This window comes from Rhinolophus hipposideros (genome assembly GCF_964194185.1).
Source record: "Rhinolophus hipposideros genome assembly, chromosome: 2".
Taxonomy (NCBI): Eukaryota; Metazoa; Chordata; class Mammalia; order Chiroptera; family Rhinolophidae; genus Rhinolophus; species Rhinolophus hipposideros.
In genome coordinates, this window is record NC_138048.1 from 105,653,852 (window position 1) to 105,679,761 (window position 25,910).

Here is a 25,910-nt window from a genome sequence, read left to right on the forward strand (position 1 = left end):
AGCGTGATGCATGTAGCACCGGTGTTGCCGGTTCGATCCCCACATGGGCCACTGTAAGCTGCACCCTCCACGACTAGATTAAAACAACTACTTGACTTGGAGCTGAGGGTCCTGGAAAAACACACTTAAATGAAAGTTCTTTTTAAAAAAAACTTACTACAAAGTTACAGTCAACAAAACATTGTGGTATTGACACAAAGAGATGCACAGACAGACAGACACATACATACAGACGGATGGAACAGAATTAAGTTCAGAAATAAATCCATGTATCTATGGCCAACTGATTTTCAAAAAGGGTGCCAAGTTCATTCACTGGGGAAAGACCAGTCTCTTCAATAGATGGTGCTGGGACAAATACATTTGCACAGGCAAAAGAATGAATTGGACCCTCTACCTTACACCACATATAAATATTAACTCAATATGGATCAACAACTTAAGTGTAAGAGCTAGGCCACAAAACTCTTACAAGAGGGTGAATCTTCATGACACTGGATTTGGGAATGATTCCTAGACAGGAAACCAAAAGGATAAAAGATCAAAGAAAAAAAGATTAATTGGACCTCATCAAAATAAAAAACTTTTGTACATCAAAGGACATTATAAGTGGAAAGATAATGCACAGAATGAAATAAAATATTTGGAAAACATTTATCTGAGAAGGGTTTAATATCCAGAATATATCAACAAATTCCTACAACTCAACAACAAAAAGACAAAAAATCCAATTAGAAAATGGACAAAGCACTTGAATAGACATTTCTCCACAGAAGACATACAAGTGGCCAACAAGCACATGAAAAGACATACAACATCCTTCATGTACTGACTACATTTGCTTATTTTCTGTACAGTGATGCTCTAGCATTTGGAGACTTGATCCTAGAGACTGTCCCCTCCCATGACTAGCTAATTCCTAGAGATAACAGAGGGCTCTCTTACAAGCATGCCTTCGACATACAAAACAATCAGTCTAGACTTCACATGGATCTTCTTCATCAAACTCTTATACACCAAGTCAATATCCATCCCCCTATGCTAAACAGCCCCATGGCAGGAATCAGACATCTTGACACCACCCCTATAAGTCAACACTCCCAGAATTATTCAAGCTAGCCAATCCTAAAATTTTTTACTTTGCCCAGCCTCGCCTTCCTGTAACAACCCCAGTATTATGTGCTCTGAGCCATGACCGTCCATTATCACCCCTTCCTTCCCCTCTGCCTACTGAGCAACGCTGGTCCATCCCAGTGTGGCCCTATATGGTGTATCACATCTACTTGTTTCTAGGGATCTGTGAGTACACACTTCATGACAATCATTTCGATATCTGCATGTCTTATTATGCTTAAAATAAATCCCAGGTACAATTTGTAATAAGAGAAATGCAAATCAAAAACCATAATGAAATAATACTTCACACTCACTAGGATGGCTACAATTAAAAAAAAAAAAAAAAAAAAAAGAACAAATATTGGCCAGGATGTGGAGAAACTGGTATCCTCATTCCTCATTCACTGCTAGTAGGAATGTGACGTGGTGCAGCCATCATGGAATAGTTTGGCTAAACATACAAATTACCCTATAAACCAGCAATTCCACTCTTTAGTGTATACCCAAGGAAACTGAGGGCAAGAACTCTTACGGATACTTGTATTCCAACATTCACTGCAGAATTAATCGCAACAGCCAAAAACTAGAAACAACTCAAGCGTCCATCCAGAGATAAATGGATAAACAAAATGCCACATACCCAACCCATACAATGGAACATCATTCAGCCATGAAAAGAAAGTTCTGATACATGCTACAACACGGATGAACCTTGAAGACATTGTAAGTGAAATAAGCTAGACACAAAAAAGACAAATACTGTAGTATTCAACTTATATGAAATATCTAGAATAGGCAAATTCATAGCTACAGAAAGTAGATTAGAGGCTACCAAGGACTGAGGGAAGGGGAAAATGTGGAGTCATCACCTAATGGTTATCAAGTTTCTGTCTGGAGTGATCAGAGTGTTTTGGAAATAGACAGCAGTGACAGTTGAACAATATTGTGAATGTAATTAATGAATTATACACTTCAAATGGTTAAAATATTGTTATGTAGATATATCCACAATTTTGAAAATCTGACAATGTAATATACCAAAAACCATTAAACTGAATACTTTAAATGGTGAGTTATATGGTATAAATCCTCAAACATGTATTTTAAACAAAAGAGGGGGAAAAGACATGAATGAAAATTTTTTTTCTGGAAATAAACAGTCATACAAATGCTAAATGTTGAGAGTAACACAAGCTTGAAAAATGCTAAACTTGACTATTAAGCGGATGAAATAAGCAATTTGCATATCGAATGCAACGAGTTATCTAATTGACACAAGAATTAGTACCACAGAAGGAATATGATAGTAAGTAATGAGGGGAAAGTGAAATTAAGGCAAAATGATTAATTAGCAGTAATAGTCACTGATGATAGAGACAACGCTACAATATCAAACAAGTGCTTTACTTTAAAATCTCAAATTATTATTGTTTTTTTTAAATTACCCAGCACACTGGCTACAAGGGTTTGTGATGTCTGTGAAAATTCGAGAGTATATGTGCAGTTGTATATTTATTATGCTTTGACAAGTTCTGAAAACTTGACCAACATATAACATTTTAACAAAAATTTAGGAATGTACTCGCCAAAATATTGGCATGCCATCACTAGTCACACCCCTACTTTCAGATTTTCCTTTTCTTACTTTTCGTATTCTTCCAGCCTCTATCAATAAGTCACTTTTCAAGATTCTCATATGTCTGAAGAGTTTTCTCACTCTACGTATCAAATTTAAATCTGTTCATTTTTCACTGCTGCCCTCACTCTCACCAATCCTCATTTGTTTGTAAAACTTTAGGAAAGGTAAACGATTGTAAGGTAGCCATAGCAGATATCTGGGCAGCGGTGGAAGCTCTATTCTTAACAGTCTTACTCTACTCAAGTATCTTTAATGTTCCAACTTCTACCAGTTGAGTGGAAAATTATCATCTATACTGATCACACATTCTTGTTTTTCTTTTTAATGAACCACTTGTAAAATTACCTTTGATCTTTTGTTTGGTGTATACGCTTTTGCATTGCTAAATATCAACCGGATGTCTTTGCAAAATTCCAAAGGGCTGTCGTAATTTTCCGCTTCTAAAGTTTCCCTTACTGTTCCAAAATCCATTGGAGTATCTATGATATCTCTGTAGTCCTAGGTTTTAAAAACAATAATTAGTTCAAAGATTCAATTCCTGCTTTTAGAAATTAAGTTCATCAGATTTTTTAAATATTCAAAATGACAGAAGAGAAAATAAATTAGAAGGACTTTAAGAACCATTAATAATTATTTTAAAAGGCCCAGACATAGAGACAAGGTAATAAATATACCAAAAATATTATACTTGGTAGCAGGATATGGAATAGTTTGTATCTCCTTCCAAGCTTTCTATAGTATATCTGTGCTTTATAACCTAACTTCTTTTTAAAGGTCATTTTCCATTCCCCTATTACTGGAGTGAAGACACATTTTTTTAAGCCCATTTATATTTTTCTTGGGCTAGGCCTACTTAGATAATAGATAATCACGTAGAATCCACTATTACATAACTGTTCTACAGCTGACTTAGTGGTAAGAGAAAAAGCTAACATGAAGCCTAGACATGTTACTCTGTAAAAGTTTAAATACCTCTACCCCAATCTCCTCTACACAAAATAAGAAAAGCCCCAAACATTCCAACAATGGTAACTTACTGGATATTCAACCAAATCAACGGGTTGTCTAAATGGCTCAGAATCTTCACATTGAAAAATTAAGTTCACTAATTCCTTACACTGTTTCTTCCAGTTGCTTTCAACATAGTTGGTTGCTCTGATATTCCTTTTCCTCCAATCATGGACCTAAAAATACATTCACAATAGCAAGTTTTTTCAGTCTTGGCAAAGTCACACTATGGTATGGTATTTGATTTTTTATCTACTTTGAGAAAACCCACTTTTCTGTAAAAATCCAATAATGTCACATCTGTTAATCTAGAAACATTTTTCATTCCACCACTTATCTCCCAAATTTAGAGATTGTTTTCACAGATTTTGAAGAGTAATATTGGATAATGTGGTGAGCGGAAAAACGACTCAAAGATGTCTACATCCTAATCCCAAGAACCTGTGACTATGTCACTTTATATGGTAGAAAGGACTCTGCAGGTGTGACTAAAGGCATGATCTTGAGATGGGAAGACTGTCCTGGATTATCAGGGTGGGTCCTATGTGATCACAAGGGTCCTTCTAAGAGGGAGGCAGAAAAGTCAGGCAAAGATGTCACGCTGCTGGCCTGAAGATGGAAGAAGGGGGCCATGAGCCTCTAGAAGCTGGAAAATGCAAGGAAACTAATTCTACCCCAGGATTTCAGAAAGGAATACAGCCTGCAGACACCTTGATTTTAGCGCAGTGAGATCCATGTTAAGCTTCTAATTTATAGAATTGAAACATATTATTTTTGTTATTTAAGCCACTAGATTTTTAATTTGCTACAGCAGCCATAGCAAATTCTAAACAGAAACTAACCACCGGGGACAATTATACGAAAATGAAAATCAGATGATAATATTTCAAGTCTACCTTTTCAATGTTATTTGGGGCAAGCATACTATGAAAATTGTTATCAAAAGTTTAAATTTAAGCAGCATTTGATGAAATTTTAAATGTTAACATTATTTTGAGTATTTTATCTTAATTACCTTTAATTAACATGTTACATTAGAACTTCAAGAGTTCTGCTGGTGACATCACAATTCTAAGTACCCAATATCCCAAACTTATTTCCATACATCCCCCCAACCAATCCTCATTGTAAAAAAAAGGTTCAGTCACCAAATGCTATTTAATTTTCCCCTTAAAAGGTCTCGTTTCCTTCCCTTCCTCTCCATTCCAAGCAAACACGATACTTGACTAGGTTCCCATCCTTCACGCTTAGATTCTTGCAATGAACTCCTAACTCACTTTCTTTAATACTTACCCTCTTTTCCCTCAAAATCTAGTTATATCAATTTTGGCTGTGTAACTGATTCTCTAACTGAAAACCGTGGTTTTCAGTATCACCATAATCTGCTCCCAACGTCACAGCCAGATACAGCCATTTTGCTCACTCCCCAACATTCAGCCTCTGTACCACTCAGGCCCATGCCCTCACTGGCCACTGACATGCCACACTTTCCTACTTTTTGAATTTCCTCTTCTAACTTTATCTCATTCTGAGAACACAGTTCAAATCCAAATTCTTCCTCTAAACCTTACCTAACTATCCACCCTTTCAGTAACTGCTCCCCTTACTCTTACAAAATATTCATATACATCAATGTAACGTTCGAAAGACTACACCTAAAATTTAAGGTTGATTTTAAAGAACAAGTAAACAACAAAGGTCAATCAGGCAGATTAACTTACTCTCCTTCTCCCAGAAGATGTTTTAGGAAGATCACTATCATCCTAGGAATAAAAATCAGGGCACCTTAAGTGTTAATGTTCTCATTAAAAATGTAATAATCTTAATTTTAAAAACACATCTAAGGCATTAGGTCTTATGAGCGTTATAACTTAACAAAATCTCAAAAAACAAACTGTATCAGATGATCTTTGTGGCATGCAGTTTCCAACAAACCAATCACTCTTAATAACCCTTTACATTCCATGCACTAATTCCAAAATATAGCTATAAAAAGCAGCTTTAAATTTGTGTCTTATCTCTATTTATAAACCCCAGAAACAGTCTTTTACAGTTCCTGGACTTTGTACTCTACACATTTTCTTACTCCCTAAATCACATATTACTATATCAATTTTTATTCCAATATAAATTACCATGAAACTCAGCCAACGACAATAAAAGCTGGTGTAGAAATGAAGGCTCTGCTGTTTTTAAAGAACACCTCTCCGGCAACCCCACCTGGCAGCCTGATTCTGTGTGAAGTGCAGTGATACCGCGTCACTCATACTGGCCTCTACTCACACTTCCAACTCATCTTGAGTGAAGGACTGCACAGTACTTTGAGCACGTAAAGCTCACTGATTTTTTCTTTTAGATTTAAATTTTTTAAAAAAAATTTTTAGTAAGTGTTTACCAATTCTTAATTACAATTAAATCCAACTCTCAGATATTTGTTTTACCAAAAATGTTTCCAAAGTACTTCTTTAATGTACCTCTAGCTAAAATTTGGAAAGAGAACATATTCCACACTTAAGTTATTCACTTGAACGTATTTTGTTTGATATATTGGTATCAATTATTGGCTGAAACAAATTACATCACTGACCAACTAGATAATTAAAAAATGTATTTGTATCAAATGCTCTATATTTGTTCACTGGAATATAGCAAAAATTAATAATAGGTAATCAACATTTTCTACTTATTATTTTCAAGGTACTATTTGAAATTAACACAAATTATTGTAAAATTGACAAACTTCATACCAAATCCTCTGCATTTTGCTCATCATTTTCAGATGTGTTAGACAGTTCTGAGATATTTGTACAGTCTTGATCCCTAAAAAACAATTTTTCACTTTTTTAACTGTATGCAGATGCAGTTATTATTGTCAAAGATTCAAACTACAGGTTAGATTTAAACAGTTGCCCAACTATGCATACTAACTTCAAGCAGAGAAATATCAGGATTTTAAACTCTACCTTCTGTGGAAACAACTGACCATCTTAGAATATTGAATGAAGTTAAGATTTCTTTTTTGTTAAGTATGTACAGAAATTAAGCCGATAATCCAGAAATAACGTATGTATGGCCTCAGTTGGATGAATTACACGAATTAGTTTTTCTAAGTATCATCACTAATAATATTCATAATCAGTACCAGGAAAAATGATTAATTTGAGATAAAACATAATTAAAGGAAAAAAAGAAATGGAAATTAAAGCACATTATATCTTAATCTCACTGTACACAAAGAAGAAGAAAGAATGCTAAAGTAGGGACATCCAGGTATAAAGGAGATGACAATGGTATGTGATCTTCCTGAAGAAAAAAAGAAGCAAGTTTTGGGGAAAAGGCACTAAGTCTGAGTCCTCCAGACATAGGACAGATTTAACGCAGGCAAGTGAGATAGACTGGAATCAGTTATTCCCCAGTTTGTAGCTGGATATTGAAAATGATGGCACAGTTTATAAATTACCTCCTCTAGTATATTAATTCTTTCAATAAAAACAAAGTTTGTTGACTGTGGTAGCTGTATTATGACTATCTAAAAGAATGTTCCTGTTCTTGGGAGATACAGGAAGAAGCATTAAAGGATAAAGTGTCACAATGTCTCCAACTTACTCTAAAAACAGTTTAGAAAATACATTATCAGAGAGACCGACAGACACTGTACTGGGCATGTACACAAAAAAGAATAAAGCAAATATTACAAAATGATGAATCTAGGTGAAGGGTACATGGATATTCACTGTATTGTTCCTGAAACTTTACTACAGGATTATTTTTTTAATACAGCTATGGGGAAAAGGCATACAAGGATCATATAGTAAAACTCATTCATTTCAAAGGCTACAGGCTGAGTAATTTGTTCAGAGTCACATAGAATGTTCACTAGAACAGATTGGACTAGACCTTGCATCTCAATTTCCAGGTCAGTTTTCATTCATCATACTCTTTATTCCAAATTAACTTCCCAAAGCAGGAAAGTATGTGGAATATTCATGCACGTACAAACACTCTCACAGGATACAATCCAAAGATTAAAACTCAGTCTAATCATGAGAAAACATCAGACAAACACAAGTACACTCTACAAAGAAATTATTTAACACTCATAAAAAATGATGAGGTCATAAAAGGAAGGAAAACCTAGGGAACAGGTTAAAGAAAATTAAGAAAAGCAAAAGTGTAAGTGATGGGGATTCTGGATTGGACCCTGGAACAGAAAGAGGACACTGATGTACAAACTGAGAAATCCAAGGAAGGGCTACGCTGGAGTCAAAAGTACTGCACCAAGGGTGATTTCTTGTCGGTGCGTCAGGCCCCCACAGACATGGACAACATTAACCTAAGGGGAAACGGGGAAGGAGACATACACAGGGCAAGTCTCTGCAGTGCAAAATTACAAAAAGTAGAAAAATTTGGATTGGTTAATTTCTTATTCCTTTACGGAAACTATAATCACAATAAGTATGTAAAGAAATGTCACTTATAGTAAAACATTAAAAGGGTATAATTCAGAGAGTAAAATTTAAGACCTGGATGGTTGCAAGAGCATAACATGCAGTCACTTTTCCACATCTATAATATGAGATCACTTACTTGATAAATTTTAAAAGTTGGTCAGTTATCTTCTTAGCTGATCTTGCAATTACACTCTCAGGTTCATTAAATGTTCTGGCATTATGTTCTATATATCTGACTTCCCAAACTAATGCAGATAGCCTCCTGCGAAATAAAAAGTAGGCAATTAAGGGTTTAGAAAATGAAAAGACAAACCAAGTGAAAAATCCAGCATGTCAAGCCAGCATTCTATATTAATTAAACCATAAGTGCAAAGTGACAATGAATAACCTTTTCTTGCTGGCAACTTGATCACAGTCATAAGCAGTAACACTAGATGCTGTACTAGAGAGAATACGTCTAAGGACCAGAAATCTTAACAGATCACTTAATCACATCCAGAAAACCAACAGAGCAAGCCTCCCTTTTTACACTGCCTAACAGGGCATTTGAAGTTATTGAAATTCAATGAAGAAAATGTGTTCCACACTGAAACGTAAGAGGCAATCTCACTGTACTCTGGCAAAGTGGTTTCTGACAAATGCACATTTCCATGTCCAACCACAGAGATAAGCTGTACCAACAATGTGAACTCAAATCAGTTTTTTATAATGATAATTTTTCATATACATATATGTATATACACACACACACGTGTGTGTGTGTGTGTGTGTGTGTGTGTGTGTGTAATTTCTAACTACTTAACATAATTTGTAAGAAAAACAGACCACTAAAGATTGAGGAAGGAAATCTGGTCATTTTTCTTATCTAGGTTCTATATATACACCTACCCACAGGCACCTAACACAATGTCTTACATGACCAAAAAATTACAATAATGAAAGACAAAAATGAAACAGACAGTAATGTTAATCAGTCCCCATTCCACCACGGTCACTGTCAACTACCACCTCTGTACTCTAGCTGGTACGGCCAAATATCTTTTCAAACTATTTTTAAAGTAGGTTTCCACTAACCTGTAAAATCGATTCACAAGTCTCATTCGAATTGTGTAAAGATCAGTTGGATAAGCTACGACAGTACAGTACTTCGGATACGTGCACAGGTCGACTGGCCCTGCAAAAGCTGCTGCTATATCTGTAAAGGCAGACAGAATTTTTATCAATAAATTCATTACCTCTAAGTGATATTTCTCTACAACTCGTTCGTAAAACAGAGATAAATTTAACACTCCGAAAGGTAACAAACAGAAATTATAGTAATGAACACAACCAAAATTATGATACTGTTTCAAAATACTCGTGTGAGAAAGCTTAAACATGAAACTTTTCATCCTAAAAAAACTTACCGAGATTCAAAAGTTGATCTATACCACTAATAATTCGTTCACATTCTTCATCTCTTGATTTCTGACCCCATTCACCATCTTGTGGTTTGTAGAGTAATTTCTCTAGTTCATCTGAAGTGACAGAAATACTAGCTCCTAATTCTTCAGGTGGATCAACTAGGAATTCCATTAAAACAAAAAGAAAAAAATAAACCAAAGAACAAATATACACTATATTTAATTAAATTGTCAAAAGTCATAAACAATACACTAATTACAAAGGAAAAAGTAGTTCCTTTATAGCAGAGAAATCTGACAAATACCACTTACATCAAAGGAGTCAAGCTAACATCTGCAGGAACAAGACAAACTGATAGCTCGTGCTGCGCTACGAAGCACTGAGGACACAACATCACTTCTCTCACACTCCTGCCCAACGTTTAAACACTGGATTTAATCATGAGGAAACATCGGACAAACCCAAACTGAGGAAAAATCTACAAAATAATTGGCTAGTATGCTTCACAAGTGTCATGGTCATGAAAGATAAAGGAACGACTCAGGGATCCCAGGTTCAGAGAGACTAAGACATGCATTGAAATCCAATGTGTGCAAGGACATTAGGACCTTCGTCCAAATGTGAAGGTATACAGATTAGAATGGCGTCAGCCCTAATTTCCTGATTTGATAGTTGCACTATAGTTAGCTAAAATGTTAACATTTGAGAAAACTGGGTATTCATAAATTCTTTGTACTATTTCTGTAACATTCTGTAAATCTAAAATTATTTCAAAATGAAATATGAAAAAGTACAATAAAAATTTATAATGATGAAAGTGCACATTTTAACAAGAGGCAGTATAAATGTTCAGAGAACTTTTTCTTGAAAATTACAAATAAAAGGGAAAAAATGTCAATAGGACTAGAAGATAAACTTATCCATCTAACAATATAATAAGACCATTATTTTATTAAATATACATTTCCAAAAACATTAATACAACGAACCTCTCTTCATATGCCTCCACGTTAATTTTTCTGCCTGCTCATGTCTTTTGACAGTTCTTCTAAAGCCTTAGTGGCCTCATTAACATTAATTTATATAAGTGCTTTCACTGATTTGTACTATCCTTTACAAAAGAGCAGCTGGAAACAGGAGTTAAAAGCCCTCGTTGGAGTCAGATGGCTTGGGTTAGAATCCCAACTCCTATCCTTTCTAGAAGTGCGTGTGACTAAACAAGTTCCTGCAAACTCTCGGAGCCTCAGTTACTTCATCTGTAAAATTAGTAACAGAGCATCAATACCGCAGATTGAATGAACTGATACAGAGTTCTTAGGAACAGAGTATGACCTCAAAAAATGTTGGTTTTTACTTATCACACACTTTCTACACTGCAAAATTTCATTTCCTAGTACTTACTTGTAAGATACTGAGCTCAAATGAAAACCTAACGAAGCGGGTCACTGGGGACTTTCAAGACAGCAGTTATTAGAAAACCATTTTTGGAAGAAAATTCCTTATTCCCATAAAAATCTTTATTTCCAAATTAAAGCAAGACGTGCTAGTTGAAGATATGTCAGAGAGTAAAACACACAGGAAAAGGGTCTGCTTGGCCCCTAGAGCAGACACAGGAAAAACTCATGGAGCAAAGACTTCACATGTAAAAGAATGGTGGGGTGCAAGCACAAAAGCTTTTGTATGTTTTTACGTTGCATAAGCACTAGTGTAAAAGAAAGCTTGACAGTGAAGAAAAGGAGGGAAGGACACAGCACCCCTTCAAAAAGTCTAGCCAGAGGGAAATAATTCAGCAGATAAAATGTTCAGTAAAGCCAAATGATAAGTGCTGTAAGGCACAAGAGAAAAATTCGAACTCAAATGGAGAAAGGAAGGAGGAAACGAAAATTCTTGGACGGAATGAACTACATTTAAGTGCCATGTCTGACAGAGGTTGAAAGCAATAGGATGGCATGCACTGAAGGGAGAGGCTGGCTTTGGAACAGAGACATTTCTCTCAAGGGAAGGGAGCAGACGATCCATAGTGAGACAGACAAGCTGAGGTAAAGCAGAAGACAGGTGGAAGTCAAGTTAGAACTTTTCTTTGAAGATCAAACAAAGATAATAGAGTAAGGATGAGGACAAGGAAATAAAGGCTGCATGAGGCGGTCTAAAGAGTTTAAAGCAGACTTACATAGTCTACTGAGATCCAGCCAGCACCAGGGTGGAAACTCAGGATAAGAATTCATGAACCAGATACACGTAATTCTCTTGACTTCTTTTAGTAAAGCTCAGTTACCATAATTTGAAAACGTTTCTTAGAATACAATTTGCTCCAAGTGCTTTAGTAAGGTAAAAAATTAGAAACACAAAGGTAAAATATTTTCATTATTTAACAATTACATACCATTATCAGGAATTGGTTCCATGTCCCATGGGCTAAGCTTTTCAATTTCAGTATTGTCCCACCTGTTAAAACCAAAAGAAAAGTCTGGTTAGCCTTCCATAAAGCCAACTTGTGGCTAGTAACTAGGTATCCACTACAAGAGTAAAAAAGATAGAAAATATGAAAATTAACCTCACTATGGCAGTGAAAGTTTAAATATTTAACAGTAATAAAATGTTAGAAGGATACATTATGAAAACTAAGTGTAAAAATGTATGGCGGGCTCAAGGACAAAACCAGAAATCCTGTGTGGCCTAAACCAGGGTAAGTAAAGAAAAACTCAAGTGTGAACGCGGGAACGTGACTCACGCTTCAGAGCGTGGACTGTATTCCGCAGCCAAAGGAAAGGCAGCACAGCTTTTCTGAGCAAAGGAAAAGATGCAATATGTGCTGGTAGACAATGATGCAGCACGCACTATCAGGCTGGGGAGATATTAGGAAGCTACAGAAATGGTCCTGGGGAAGCAGTCAGAGAGTGAGCCAAGGGGGTCCTAGTGAGCAGGGAACAACAGAGCCATGCAAGAGACTGCAGAGGTGGACTGACATGACGTCATGACAATTAATCGGGGTTGTTTTCATCCTGTTATTCATCCAACCACCTGCCACAATGAACAAATGTTCGTACTGATTCGTTTCCTTCTGCATACAGACCTAACAACATAGCACTGGAAATGACTATCAGGGTACTGTGGCTGATAGGGCTCTTGACTGAGTACTGTCCCAAACCACCAAGCATCGTCAATGATAGAACGGAACCTGTCACCTGGAAGAGAGATGACCAATCAGACACCAATTTGCAACACTAACATTTTTAATTTATAAAACACCATATGATACAGATAAAATAAAAATCAAAATATATTTTTATGTTAAAATCAGCCATCCCTCCCCACTTCCCAGCAACCTATAATCAAACGTGAAAAAGATACAATGTTACACTAAGCCATTTACTGAAGATACACAACCACACAACATAACAGGCTAAAGCATCTATGGCCAGGTTGGGTTGTGTAGTGGATCCAAATTCCCACTCCAAAGTAAGTTGTTAGATTTTTGCAACATAAAATGAAGAATTTTTAAGAAAACTCAAAAATCCTTTACAATGTCTACTATCCATAAATATTTGTTCAATAAGTATATTAAAATGAACCAAATAGACACAGATACAGAGAAAAAACTGACAGTTGCTAGATGGGAGTTGGGGAATGGGAGAGAAGGTGAAGGGATTATAAAGTACAAATTGGTAGTCACAAAATAGTCACAGGAATATGAAATCGTTTGGGGAATATAATCAATGTTGTATCGATTATGTGGGGTGCCAGATGGGCACTGGACTCATCAGGGGGATCACTTCATAGATTGCATAGATGCCTGACCACTGCGCTGTGCACCTGAAGTGCATGTAGAACAACACTGAATGTCAACTATAATTAAATATATATATCCACATATACATGTGTATGTGTATTCATGGGAGGTAAAGTACAGTATAGGGAATGTAATCAGTGGTATTGTAACAGCATATACGATGTCGGAGGGGTGGTCAATCTGGAGGGGGGTTATCAGTTTGTGAGGGGTGTAAATGTCTCATCATTATGTTGCTTTGTACACCTGAAAGTAATTTTTTTTATTTAAAAAATAAGTGCATTAAATATATATATATACTTACGAAATATAACATTTCTTGAATAAAACAAATTATAAAAGTATGATTAGAACCAAATCCATGATTATTCTAAAGTTGTTCCTATGTAAGTGTCTTCACAGAAAAGTGTTCTAATTCTTAAGATCTCATAATAAAAATTAGGTCTAAATCTACCCTCAACACTTCCACATTTGTTATTTCAAAGAATGAAACATCCACATGTCCATTATCTCAGCATAACATACAAACCAACTGTGGAACAAATACTTTAACAGACTTCAGGGATTTTAAATCATACACATTTCTAAATGTACCCTACAACTGTAACACTTCTAGAGAAATAAACTGATTTGATCTTTGTTTGACATATTATTTATTACAAAAGAAACAAAGACTGCTGTAATACCCTAGCTCTTCCTTCCCATCCATCCCACCATTTTCAAAACAAAAACAGTTAAGAGAAAGAAATTACACAGCATTAGTAATTCTTTGATAGATTAACAATTCTTTTTCAAGGAAAATTTTATGAAAACAGTATCAATAAAAATTAAAGGTACACTTCACCCCTAAGAGAATATTTATATACTACCCACAAAGAACCAAGACTCTTTACTAACGAGTATACCTACAGGGAATTCTGTAAAAAACAGCAGTATCTCAATGTCAGTCACATGCTTTAAGGTTCTTAATATATTTTCAAATTCATGTAAACATGACTTCCACGTACATTTTACATCAAAATCACTAAACACCTGTAATCCCCTCAATCCCTCTACCCATCTCTCTACCATTAATGAAATTCTACTTTTGAAAATATTTCAACAAAAAAAAGAATTTCATTAACATATATTCCAAAACGAAACTTCAACTTTAGAAATAAATCTTAATAAATTTTTTCTAACATTTTAAATGAAAGCCATACACTAAAAATTTGATATAACACCGGGGTTTTTGTCTGTAATGTAAATAAACTAATTTTAGCATAAACAGCAATTACAATATTTATTACAATAAGTATTATGGTAATAACAAATCCAGTGGCTTCATTTTGAGATGCCTAATATAAAAACAAATGGTTATAAGAGAGCCAGTTTTTGATACCAAAAATTAAGTTTATAATATTTTTCTTTCCTACTTATCTAATGCTAGAAGATACATTCAGTTTAGACAAAAATATTTCTTCAGTGTAAGACAAAAACTTTAAAAGGAGCCATAAAAATTAGTTTTCTCATGGTAAAAATTGTTTTTTTCTATTCCATTAAGAATTTTCAAATAAACCTATTTTGGCTATTCAAGAGAAGGATAAACTTTTGCTAAGTTCTCAACACAGTAAAAACAGAAACAAGTTACTTCCTCTAAGAGCACAGCTCAAACTTCAGGAGAATGGGTAAGATCTTACAGGTGAGCAAAAATGAGTTAATTAGTATAAAAGAACTGGTACACCAATTTCTCAACCATGAAAATAAGACATAAACAACAGAACTATAAGGGGCAATTGGGAATCTGTCTCTAAAATTTAGCTGTAGAGAATTAAGTTAAAAAAAATTTTGAATAGCCATATTGGCATAACAAAGTAAGAGCTTCTGACCTACACGCCATGGGGGCTGAAAAAAAAACATTAACAGATGAGAAACCTGAAAGTTCTTTGGGACTTGGCTGTATTTGTTAATTCCCACATATGCCAGCTATCTCATGTGTGTGGTATAGCTAGATGTTTTTCTACAAGAAAAATTTTCTTTACCTCTAGTCCCAAAATAATCTTAATTACTTGTTCGGACATTACCATTAAAAATAATCTACTAAGAACAGCAATACTCTGACAATCTTTGTTTCAAACAGGGATGGCTGAGGGCATTTATCTAAAAGGTACTTGCTTGTATTATCTGTCAAAAAGGGCGGCAGAAACTAGGAAAATTAATACGATCTTAACATCATTTATGAATGTGTACACTAGATGACACAGCCTGGCAAAACCTGGTATTTCTAACAAGAGACCAAAGCTGATGATAGCAGAATAAGTTATCCTAAGTGACTGGAGTAAATCTCAACATATGAGCTCCCCAGGATAACATTCCCTACTGAAAAGTAACACCATATGTACACCTGGGAAACAAGCACTACAGATGCTAACCGGTATTACCTGTCCTGACGACAGTCATCAACTATGTCCTGAAGAGATGAATGACCTGCACAAATCTAAGCAAGTGAGCCCATCAGCCCGCCCTAAATGGGCACCATGTAGTCAGTGCCCACGTTGAGGTCATTTTACTTTTTCTGGACACACATACACATCGTGTTTATAAAGCATAAGCATTATAGGAACTTTTTTATTTTTTAAAGGAATGGTTCCCTTAAGTCTGACTATTTAAATCTGGGTTGATATGATATCAAAGGTAAAATATTCTGGTATACCAGAACATTATCTGTGTGAAACCCGCATTTTTCAACTTTCTGGTTGTTTTACATCATAGGATAATTTTGTGAATTAACCAGTGTCACGTTAAAGATAATTAGAGATAATGCAATTTGGAGAAGTCTGAAAGGAAATAAAAGGTCTACCACCCTAGACTATAATCAATGAGTAAGAAATAATCCCTTCAAAATGTCACAAAAGAATAGAAGAAATACTGCTTGGCTAAAAAGTCAACTAAGAAGTAGGAAGTACCAAGCCCTAAGCAAAATATACTTACCAGTCACTTATATCTATAATTCTTTCCAGAATTTACATGTTTGCATCCACACTAATAAGCTGTACCACAACCAAAAAACTTTTATTACAGTACAGAAAGACAGATTAATTTCTACGAGCATATAAAACTCAGTGGGGACAGACTTACAAGACTGCCAATTCCTCTGCCTTGCTTCATCGTAAAATTGACGCAATACAAGAAAGTCAATAACATCTGGCATATCATGGTATCTAAACACAAATAAAAGATCATCAGGTTATAATCGAGGGCAATACTGCCCAACAGAAATACAATGGGAGCCACATGTGTAGTTGTCAATTTTTTACTTATTAAAAAAAATAAAAAGAAACCAGTGAAATTAATTGTAATACTGTGTTTTATTTAACCCAATATATCCTAAATAGTTTCACCACATAATCAATACAAAATAATGAGATATTTTACATTCTTTTTCTTCACACCAAGTTTTCAAAACTCACTGTGCATATTTATGTCCCACTCAGTTCTAACCAGCCACATTCCAGGGCTCAACAGCTACATATGGCTACCATACTGGACAACACAGGTTTACCTAGCAAATTATCCCAACATTTTCTCAAAAACAAAAGCAGGAGCAATTTCCCCTACAAGCCAGAATTACACACACATTTCAGCAGCATGGAAAAATTTATAAAACATGCCAGTGCCTAATTGTTGCTGTAGTCCCTCTATTTTTGCTCCTAGTATCAGAACTTCAACACTCTTTTAACTCCATCTATCAGAACTTCAACCACGGTACTCTATTATCTACCCTGCAGCTAAATGGAAAGGCATGTTGATCAGCAATAATTCCATCGAAAATGGTAATACGTACCTAATAGAGAAAGATTTGTCCATAAGTTTTCCAGTTGCAGGATCTATAAACGCTAGTTTGAGGCAACAGAGTGTGGGGGGCCCAACCTCGTATCGTATTCCAACTATTTTGACCAATTCTTGATCCTTCAAGAGATTTTTTTTTTTTAAAATGGTTAAAATAAAGTAATTCTCCAAGACTAATTCTCTACATAATGCAAAATTTAGTCAACTCACAATTTAGGCTTCCAAACCAGTGGACAGGTTTAATTTACCAGTAATTACAATCATTTTTGCTTCCCATCTTTTTGAAAATAGACATTTAATACTGTTTCTAATGTAAGGTATAGAGTCACTTTAGAAAATACAATAATCCCCCCTCATCCGTGGTTGCGTTTTCTGCCTTTTCAGTTACCTAGAGTTAACCACAGTTCAAAAATACTAAACAGAAAATTCCAGAAATGAACATAAGTTTTAAACTGTGCACCCCTCTGAGCAGCACAGTGAAGTTTCCTGCTGCCCTGCGCCGCCCCATTTGGGATGTGAATCAGCGCTTGGCCCAGCATCTCCATATTGGATCACTGCCCGGCCACTGTTCACTGAGTGGCGTCTCAGTTGTCAGATCCACAACTGTTTCGGTATCGCAGCGCTTGTGTGCAAGTGACCTTTACCTAATAACGTCCCCAAAGCCATTCACACAACTTTTATTATTGTACATGATTGTAATTGTTCTATTTGATTTTTAGTTATTGCTCTTAATCGCTTACCGTGCCTAATTTATAAACTCAAGTTTATCACATGTATGTATAGAAAAAAACACAGTATATGTAGGGTTTGGCAGTACCCATGGTGGGGGGGTCTTGCAACGTATTCCCCACAGATAAGGAGGGACAGCTATACACCTAAAATATGTAAGAAAGACTACACAAATCACGTTATCAGCTCAGTACCTAAGGATAACCACTGTGAACAATCTGAATTCCCTTTTGGCTTTCTTCCTAGAGACACATTTTCATTTACATAATTTTGTATCACACAAAACGTGTAAGCTTTTGGCTTATTAAATATTCTTCAAAAACTTGACATTAAACATCTGCCTAATATATTTCAATACTACTACGTGCCGTGACCTAGTCCAGCAGGAGGGCTAGGACAGTGAACATGAGCAACCCCCCCACACACTATGACGGGGTACCCACCAATGGACGGGCCATAACTAGCCTTCCCCCTGACATGTCTCCTTCATACTAAGAATACAAGAGATTGTTCATCCATTGATTCCCTGCACGAATATGTGGTGGTTGTGAAGTACACAAGTGCTAAATTCGGCTGACTCTCGTTCTTCGCAGTAACGTTCTACAGAGCCGCCTAGAGCACCGAAGGAGCACTGCCTTAGTGGGCACCTAACCAGTGCTCCGGAGGAAATACAGGGTTAGGTTCCTACAGGTCTCTGGTCATAACACTGTGGTCCCCCAGTCAGTGTATAACCATGAGTGACGTGGATGTCTGCTGAGAGACACCTCACTGAATACATGTCACTGACTCATTAACATTGAACTCAAAGCGCTGAACTAACGGCGCTGTAACTCATGCCTAAATAAAACTTATCCAACACACATATACTCTCTGTAAGGTGCTTAGGAACACAAGATGGCACTTTACCACTATGCGTGGGGGCAATTTTAAACAGCAAGCCACCAACAAAAAGCATACAAATGTGAAAAATTTTTCATTGATTAGGCTGCAACAATGACACTTGTTTACAATGTGAGAGCTCACATAAGAAGGCATCGCCTTGTTCAACCTCAGCTGGGAACATGCTGGTCAAGCAATATCAAATTTTTTGACACTCTATGCATATCTGCAAATGACCAGAAAGCACCCTGAGTATTGACTTGGGGGGTTACAAACAACAGACAGCGAATAGGCAACTTTGCAAATATGGAAACCGTGAATAATGACGATCAACTTTACTTAGATACACAGTAATAAGTGAAATAAACATAAAAAATCTGAATATATCAAAAGACAAATTCATAGAAGTACAGCCAGTAAGTTCAGTGTGAGTGTTAAGAACAGCTTATCTTTGTTAAAGTATTTTTCCTCTTCTAACAGTTACTGAAAGTATCGAAAACATAAAAGTATATGATTTGACTACATGTCTTTAAATTTTTCTCATAATAGCATTTCACATGCCATTCTTCCTGAACACATGGTGAAAATTTAACAATCATTCATTCAACAAATATTTTAGAAGCCTCAGTTATATGGCAGACTCTATATAGTAGTCAAATGTGTGCAACATGCCATGATTTGATTCATTCAGCATCGTGGGACAGCTAGATTTTTTTGAATTTTTTGTTTCCATGCACAATGATATAGAATTGCCTTGATCATAAGTTTGCACGCATTTCTGGTTGTTTCTTAAATTACCATTAAGTAAAATCACAGATTTAAAAGGTCTAAAAATATTTTTCAGTTTCAATTCCAACTACCAAGAAACCCGCTACAAAACCTGGGCTGTTTCATGCATCCTTATCACCAATTTGAATAACTGTTAACAAACCAAAACCTTTGCTAACTTGCTAAAACTTTTGGCATTTTTTTCTTTAAATATATAAACAAACAAATAAATAAATTTTACAAAATTCGCTAAGTACAGAGGAGCTAAAGTTTTTCTATTATGCATGAGGTTGAGTCTTTCTTCCAATTGGTATTTCTTCTTTTGAAAACTTGTACTTCTTCTGAAAAATCTGTCCTGGGCATTCACATTTTAAGATTAATGATACATACTACAAAGCTGCCCTCCTAGGAAACACTGAGGCACTTAGAATATTACACGCCTATCAGCAACATACAAAGACTGCCCACTGATAAATGTAAGTCTTTCTGCTACATCTTAAGGCTTAGCAGAAAATAGCAGAAATGTTTTTAAGTAAGAAATTAATGTAAAACTATGCCTCCATGTTCTTTTAAGGGATTTATAAGTGATTTAATTATATATGTGCTAAATGTTTAATAACATCATCTTACCCTAAGATCCATTTTCCTCCATGGCTCCTTATTAGGGTTCAGTTCATAAATGTTGTTTCTTCTGACAGCCTCAATATACGCTTCATGACCCTGTCGAAAATATATTACCTACAAAATGAAGCCATATATTTAAAAATAAAAATAAAAAAAGAGTAATATTAATTTTATGTTTCACATTCATGTTTCTAAGTTGGATTACTCTCACCTCATCACCCATTTGAGGAACAAAAGGAGACTTTCGAAGTGTGGTGTCAGTTATCCAAACAGGAGGATGAAATTCATATAAATGTTCCATATCTGAAAGCTCCGTTGGAGTCACCCTCCGCAAATTCTGCCAAGTGGAAGAGAACAAAGTTTGGTAGAAGAGAAAGGAGCAGCATGCACTCTTTGGCTAAAAAACAGAAGAAACTGCCCCATTCAAAATAATTATTTATTGGCATGTTACCTAATAATTAGTTTTTAAACAGCATACATATCTGGTTCCTTAACATACACAGGACCTTATCACTTGTTTGCACCTAGCACTTTTCCTAACATCTTCTGAATTTCTAATAGATTCTTCGTAACTCCTTACATCCTAGGGAAGGGGGCTAATTTTCAACCTAAATCCTGTGCAACACACAGCCTGCTCAGCAAGAGACACCACTCTGAATTTCACCAGACTCATCACCACAGGGATTCTCCTCTTGATTTGAGGTTTTAAGCCTGGTGATCTTAAAATATGACCACAAATTTTTGACACTCATCCTCTCCAAAGTCTCCTCTGCTTGAGTCTGGGCTCAACTTGTTTCTTACAAATAGAATAAAGCAGAAATGACAATGTGTGATTTCTAAGACTAGGTCATAAAAGGCATCAGGGCTTACCCCCTGCTTACACTTTTGGATCACTTGTTCTCGGGAAGTGGGGGGAAGTCAGCTACCATGTCATGAAGACACTCAAGCAGCCCCATGGAAAGGCTCATGCGGTGACAAACTGAGGCCACCAGCCAGCTGCCACATGAATAAGCTTCGAAGAAGATCATCTAGCCCCAATCAAGTCTCCAGACACTGCAGCCCCAGCCAACATGATCACTGCAATCTCATGAGCCAAAATCACCGAGCTCATTAACTTCCCAATGCCTGACCCATCAAACCATGAATACGTTTGCTGTTTTAAACAGTTAAGTCTCAGGGTATGTTTCCTATCAACAGGTAACTACTACAAAGACGTAGCATCTTTAATAATGAAGGCTACCTGCACAACTGGAGCACAAGCACTATACACTGAATAAGGAATAGGGTATTACAATTACGAGAAAAGTACGAAGACAGGAGATATCAAATGAAAGTGGGAAACATGGCAATAATGGATAAAACAAGAAGAAAGTGCCTTAAAATGCCTTGAAGTCTTTTTTTTTTTTTTTGGTGCTGATATTAACGAGATTAACGGTGGCATTCTGAGCAAAACAGAACTTTCCCTCTAAGTTTCACATTCAGAAAGACTTAAGCACCAAGTCCAATTCAGAGCAGATTAGAAAGAGAAGTTTTAATAATAAAGTATCTTTTCCAAAAATAAGTTTGCATTTTACATTTGACTCCTGATGACATAACAATGTCAATAAAAAAGTAAAGGCTCCAATTTCACAGATTTCTAATTTCTAAATATGGTCAGAAATACCTCTACAAAACTGTAGATAGAGATTATTTTTAAAGATATAGTTTCCTTACCTCTTTCTTAGACTCATTTTCTTTCTTTCTCTTTCGTCTCCTTTTTGGAGGAGATAAATTCTCAGTCGACATTTCATCCTCTGAACTACTACAAAATCGGGTAATTCGTCGACGAGCTGATGTTCGTAAAGGAGGCTGCAAATTGATGCCTGCGTCAGCTGTCCAATCAGAATATCTCGATGAAGAGTCACTGGAAAAGGAAAACATTTTACTGTATTGAACCAGAATCCAAGCCCTAATAGCAAATTAATCATGTAAACTTAAGATGAGAGATAAGTATTGACGAAGATGAGGGAAAGAAAGACCTCAGGAAGAGTCAACGTGAACAATCGGCCCTCTCTAGCAACGAATACTGAAATGATCAAAGATCCTGAGAAAGAGCGAAGCTGTCAGTGATGCTGGAAATTAGGAAATGATATACGGCTGAGGATTTTTTTTATGTATAACATAGATGAGGCCTAATAGAAGACAACATCTAGAGCCAACAGTTCCCCTCTTAACAAATGAAGTGTAGTGATGAAAACAGTAGTCATCATGCAGAACCGTAAGTGGCACCTCCTCTAAGTTGGAGGAAACTCAGGAATAAACTAGAAAATTTTACTGGAATGACAAACCATCAGTGAATATACTGAGAAGCCCAAGGAAAGTGAAGCCATGTGAAACAGAAAGCTCTGAATAATCCAAGCTTCTTGCCGGGAGAGAGACTTCCCCGCTATGACAGAAGATCCAAAAGAGGGACTAGTCTTAGCCCACCCGGAAGCAAAAGCGGAGTCAAACAGGAAACTAGATACAGAACACTAACTAGTTCCTGGCCCACAATTAGCTTTAGCAAACACAGAAAACAATGATAAAGGCCTCTACTGAGGCCATCACTGGCCAACCACATACCTCTCAGGCTCAATAAAACACACACAGAAACGCAAACATTTCCAAAAGCTCTGCAGATGCTCTGTATAATAAAATTCAAGAAAAGCTGAACTAGAAGACAATGAATACAGAAATAGGAAGGAGAACGTAGATGACAAGAACGTGGGGGGTGGGGGTCAAACAGAATTGTTGTTTAATAGGAATACAGTTTCAGATTACAAGACTGAAAGAGTTCTGGAGATTGGCTGCAGAGCACTGTGAACGTACTTAACACCACTGCACTGTACAGTTAAAAATGATTAAGATGGGGGCGGCCGGATGGCTCAGTTGGTTAGAGCGTGAGCTCTCAACAATAAAGTTGCCGGTTCAGTTACCACATGGCATGGTGGGCTGTGCCCCCTGCAACTAAGATTGAAAACGGCGACTGGAATTGGAGCTGAGCTGCACCCTCCACAACTAGATTGAAGGACAATGACTTGGAGATGATCGGCCCTGGAGAAACACACTGTTCCCCAGTATTCCCCAATAAAATTTAAATAAATAAATAAAAATGTTTAAGATGGTAAATTTTAGGTAAATTTTTACAATTAAAAAGAAAGGTTTTTTTTAAGAGTAGACGTGTTCTAACAATCACTCCAGTTCTTAATCATAATGGAGTAAAAGAAGACAAGAAAGGAAGTAGAGTATGGTGGTCTGGACCAGCACAGTATCAGTAGAAACAGAAATAAGATAATTTGAGTTATATTTAGAAGGGAGAATTTTCTAGACTTGAGGATGGATACATTGTGACAAGAGAATGATGTGCAGATTTATGGTTTGACCATCTGTCAGAACAAAGTTGACATTTACCAAGATGAGGAACAGACCTTAACATCTTGGTCCCATGAAATCTGGATACCAAAACTAAACAAAACATAATACATGCAATAACTAGTGATGAATTTAACAATGGTTTTACCACAAATACTTCGGATACTGCTCTTTATAAATGCAGCCCAAGACTAATTGATATTTTGAATACACATATTTTATACTGTTGGCTCAAATGTTTACATTAAATAAAAATATCCAAAGTATTTTCTATAGAAATAGCTATTAATCCAGTTTTCCTCTCCTTTTACATGTATTAAAAACCCAGTTAATTGTTCCATAGAATGCCATTCAAGTACAGGTCCATCCAAAACTACAACTACAATGATTAAAAGATTAAAACAATTAAAAATAGATACCTTGTACTTTCACTATCACTTTCACTTCTTCTATCACTTTTCCATTCTTCTTCTTCAGAAGAACAAGAACCTTCACTTTGATCACAGGAAGTCTCCTAATTTACAAAAGGGGAAAAAATAAAATAAACATCTTGATCTCTGAGGATAGATAATACAAGTTATCGTAATCATCTCAGAAGTATGATAATAAACACAATTAAGTAAACTTTCCAAAGAAAGGAAATGCTTTTACTACATCCTTTTTCTTGTCAAGGAGTAAGGCCACAGGGGCGGGGGGATGTTAAGAGCAGTGAGCTTTTCTGTGTAATACTGTTATGGTAGATACAGCACATTATGCATGTGTCAAAACCCACAGAACTGCACAACAGAGTGATCCCTAATGTAAACTGAAATTTAGTTCACGACAATGTATAAAAATCGATTCATCAGCTGTAGTAAATATACCGCACTAATCCAAGATATTACAAATAGGAAGACTATGTGGGAGAGAGGTAGTATAGAGAACTCACTGTACTTACTGCGCAACTTTTCTGTAAAGCTAAAACTTTCTAAAACAAAGTTGTTTTTTTGTTTGTTTGTTTTTTTAATGTAGAGAAGAGATGGGAACAAACAATTATCTGATCCCACAACGCTAATAGCTATAGTCCACTTTAAGTTCTGGTTCTGGATACAAGGCAGACACTTCTAAATTGAGACATGACCTTTACCTCTAACAGTCACTTAACTTAGGTGCACTGGTAATTGATAATGAAAATGCCTCTGAGAACCGAAACTCCAAAGACCAAGTCGCAATTATCTACCTTTATTACGTTTGAATAGGCAAAATGCAAAGTCAAGATACTGACTCCTAGCTACTTACCCAAATGGAAAACTTATATCCAAACAAAAATCCATATATGAATGTTAATAAGCAGCATTATTCATACTAGCCAAAAGGTAGAAATAATACAAATGTCCACCCGCTGATGAGTGGATAAACAAAATGTGGTATACCATATATTGGGCAATGAAAAAGAATGAACTGATACACACTACACGTGAATCAGCCTTGAAAACATTAAGCTAAGTGGAAAAAACAGTCACAGAATCATACTATATGATTCCATTCATGTGAAATGTCCAGAATAGACAAATCCAGAGACAGACAGTGGATTAGTGGTTACCAGGGGCTGGATGGGATGGGAATGAGAACTGAAAATGGGTATAAGGTTTCTTTTCAGAGGTGATGAAAGTATTTTGAAATAGTGGTAATAATGGCCCAATTCTGTTAATACACTAAAACTACTGAAGCAAACTTGTACAGTGAGTGCCTCTACAAAGCTTGTTCAAAATTTCTGTTAGAATTCAAAAGGGTGGACAGGACTTTCATCTTCACCTCTATAGAATACTATGTTTTTGCATAATTTCAGGGTACATTCAAAGTAAAACAAATTATTTAAGATGATTTCATGTATTTTAAAGTTATAAAACTCACATGTCTTATAGAGCTTGAAGATTCATTTCCAGAAGATAACTCAATCCGTCCAAGATTTCTTCTACCATAAACTGGATATTTGCGCCTACATGTCCTCTGCCTAGACTGTGACATCAAAACTGCTGAGTCAGACTGTAACATAAAGAAACATGCAGTGAAAATCAACACCTAAATAAGTACAATCTTCAACAAAATGAGCATTCTATCAAATTTCCAAAAAGATTTAAGGCAAAAAATAATAAATAATAATAGTTGAAAAAGAATATATTCTTTAATAAATGATATTTTTACCATATGCTGTTATATCAACCTTGGTATTTTAACTTTTAAGATACTTAAAAGACATGGCTTAATTAGGCACATATTAACAGAATTTTCCAAACAAAATCATAAG

The 25,910-nt window shown here is 35.9% G+C and overlaps 1 protein-coding gene across 2 annotated transcripts in view; it reads right to left on the minus strand.

Annotated features, from left to right (window-relative positions):
- The window catches only part of BRWD1 (bromodomain and WD repeat domain containing 1), a 100,282-nt gene that overhangs the window by 24,464 nt on the left and 49,908 nt on the right, over window positions 1-25,910 (minus strand). For both annotated transcript variants that reach the window (XM_081070985.1, XM_081070984.1), the window contains exons 21-36: window positions 25,517-25,648; window positions 24,043-24,137; window positions 21,947-22,136; window positions 20,445-20,570; window positions 20,240-20,347; window positions 17,229-17,353; window positions 16,523-16,605; window positions 12,692-12,803; window positions 12,002-12,063; window positions 9,621-9,776; window positions 9,289-9,409; window positions 8,351-8,476; window positions 6,511-6,583; window positions 5,485-5,526; window positions 3,793-3,939; window positions 3,101-3,253 (exon numbers count right to left, since the gene is read on the minus strand). In XM_081070985.1, coding sequence (XP_080927111.1) covers window positions 3,101-3,253; window positions 3,793-3,939; window positions 5,485-5,526; window positions 6,511-6,583; window positions 8,351-8,476; window positions 9,289-9,409; window positions 9,621-9,776; window positions 12,002-12,063; window positions 12,692-12,803; window positions 16,523-16,605; window positions 17,229-17,353; window positions 20,240-20,347; window positions 20,445-20,570; window positions 21,947-22,136; window positions 24,043-24,137; window positions 25,517-25,648 — 1,851 coding nt within the window. The remainder of the gene's footprint in view (window positions 1-3,100; window positions 3,254-3,792; window positions 3,940-5,484; window positions 5,527-6,510; window positions 6,584-8,350; window positions 8,477-9,288; window positions 9,410-9,620; window positions 9,777-12,001; window positions 12,064-12,691; window positions 12,804-16,522; window positions 16,606-17,228; window positions 17,354-20,239; window positions 20,348-20,444; window positions 20,571-21,946; window positions 22,137-24,042; window positions 24,138-25,516; window positions 25,649-25,910) is intronic.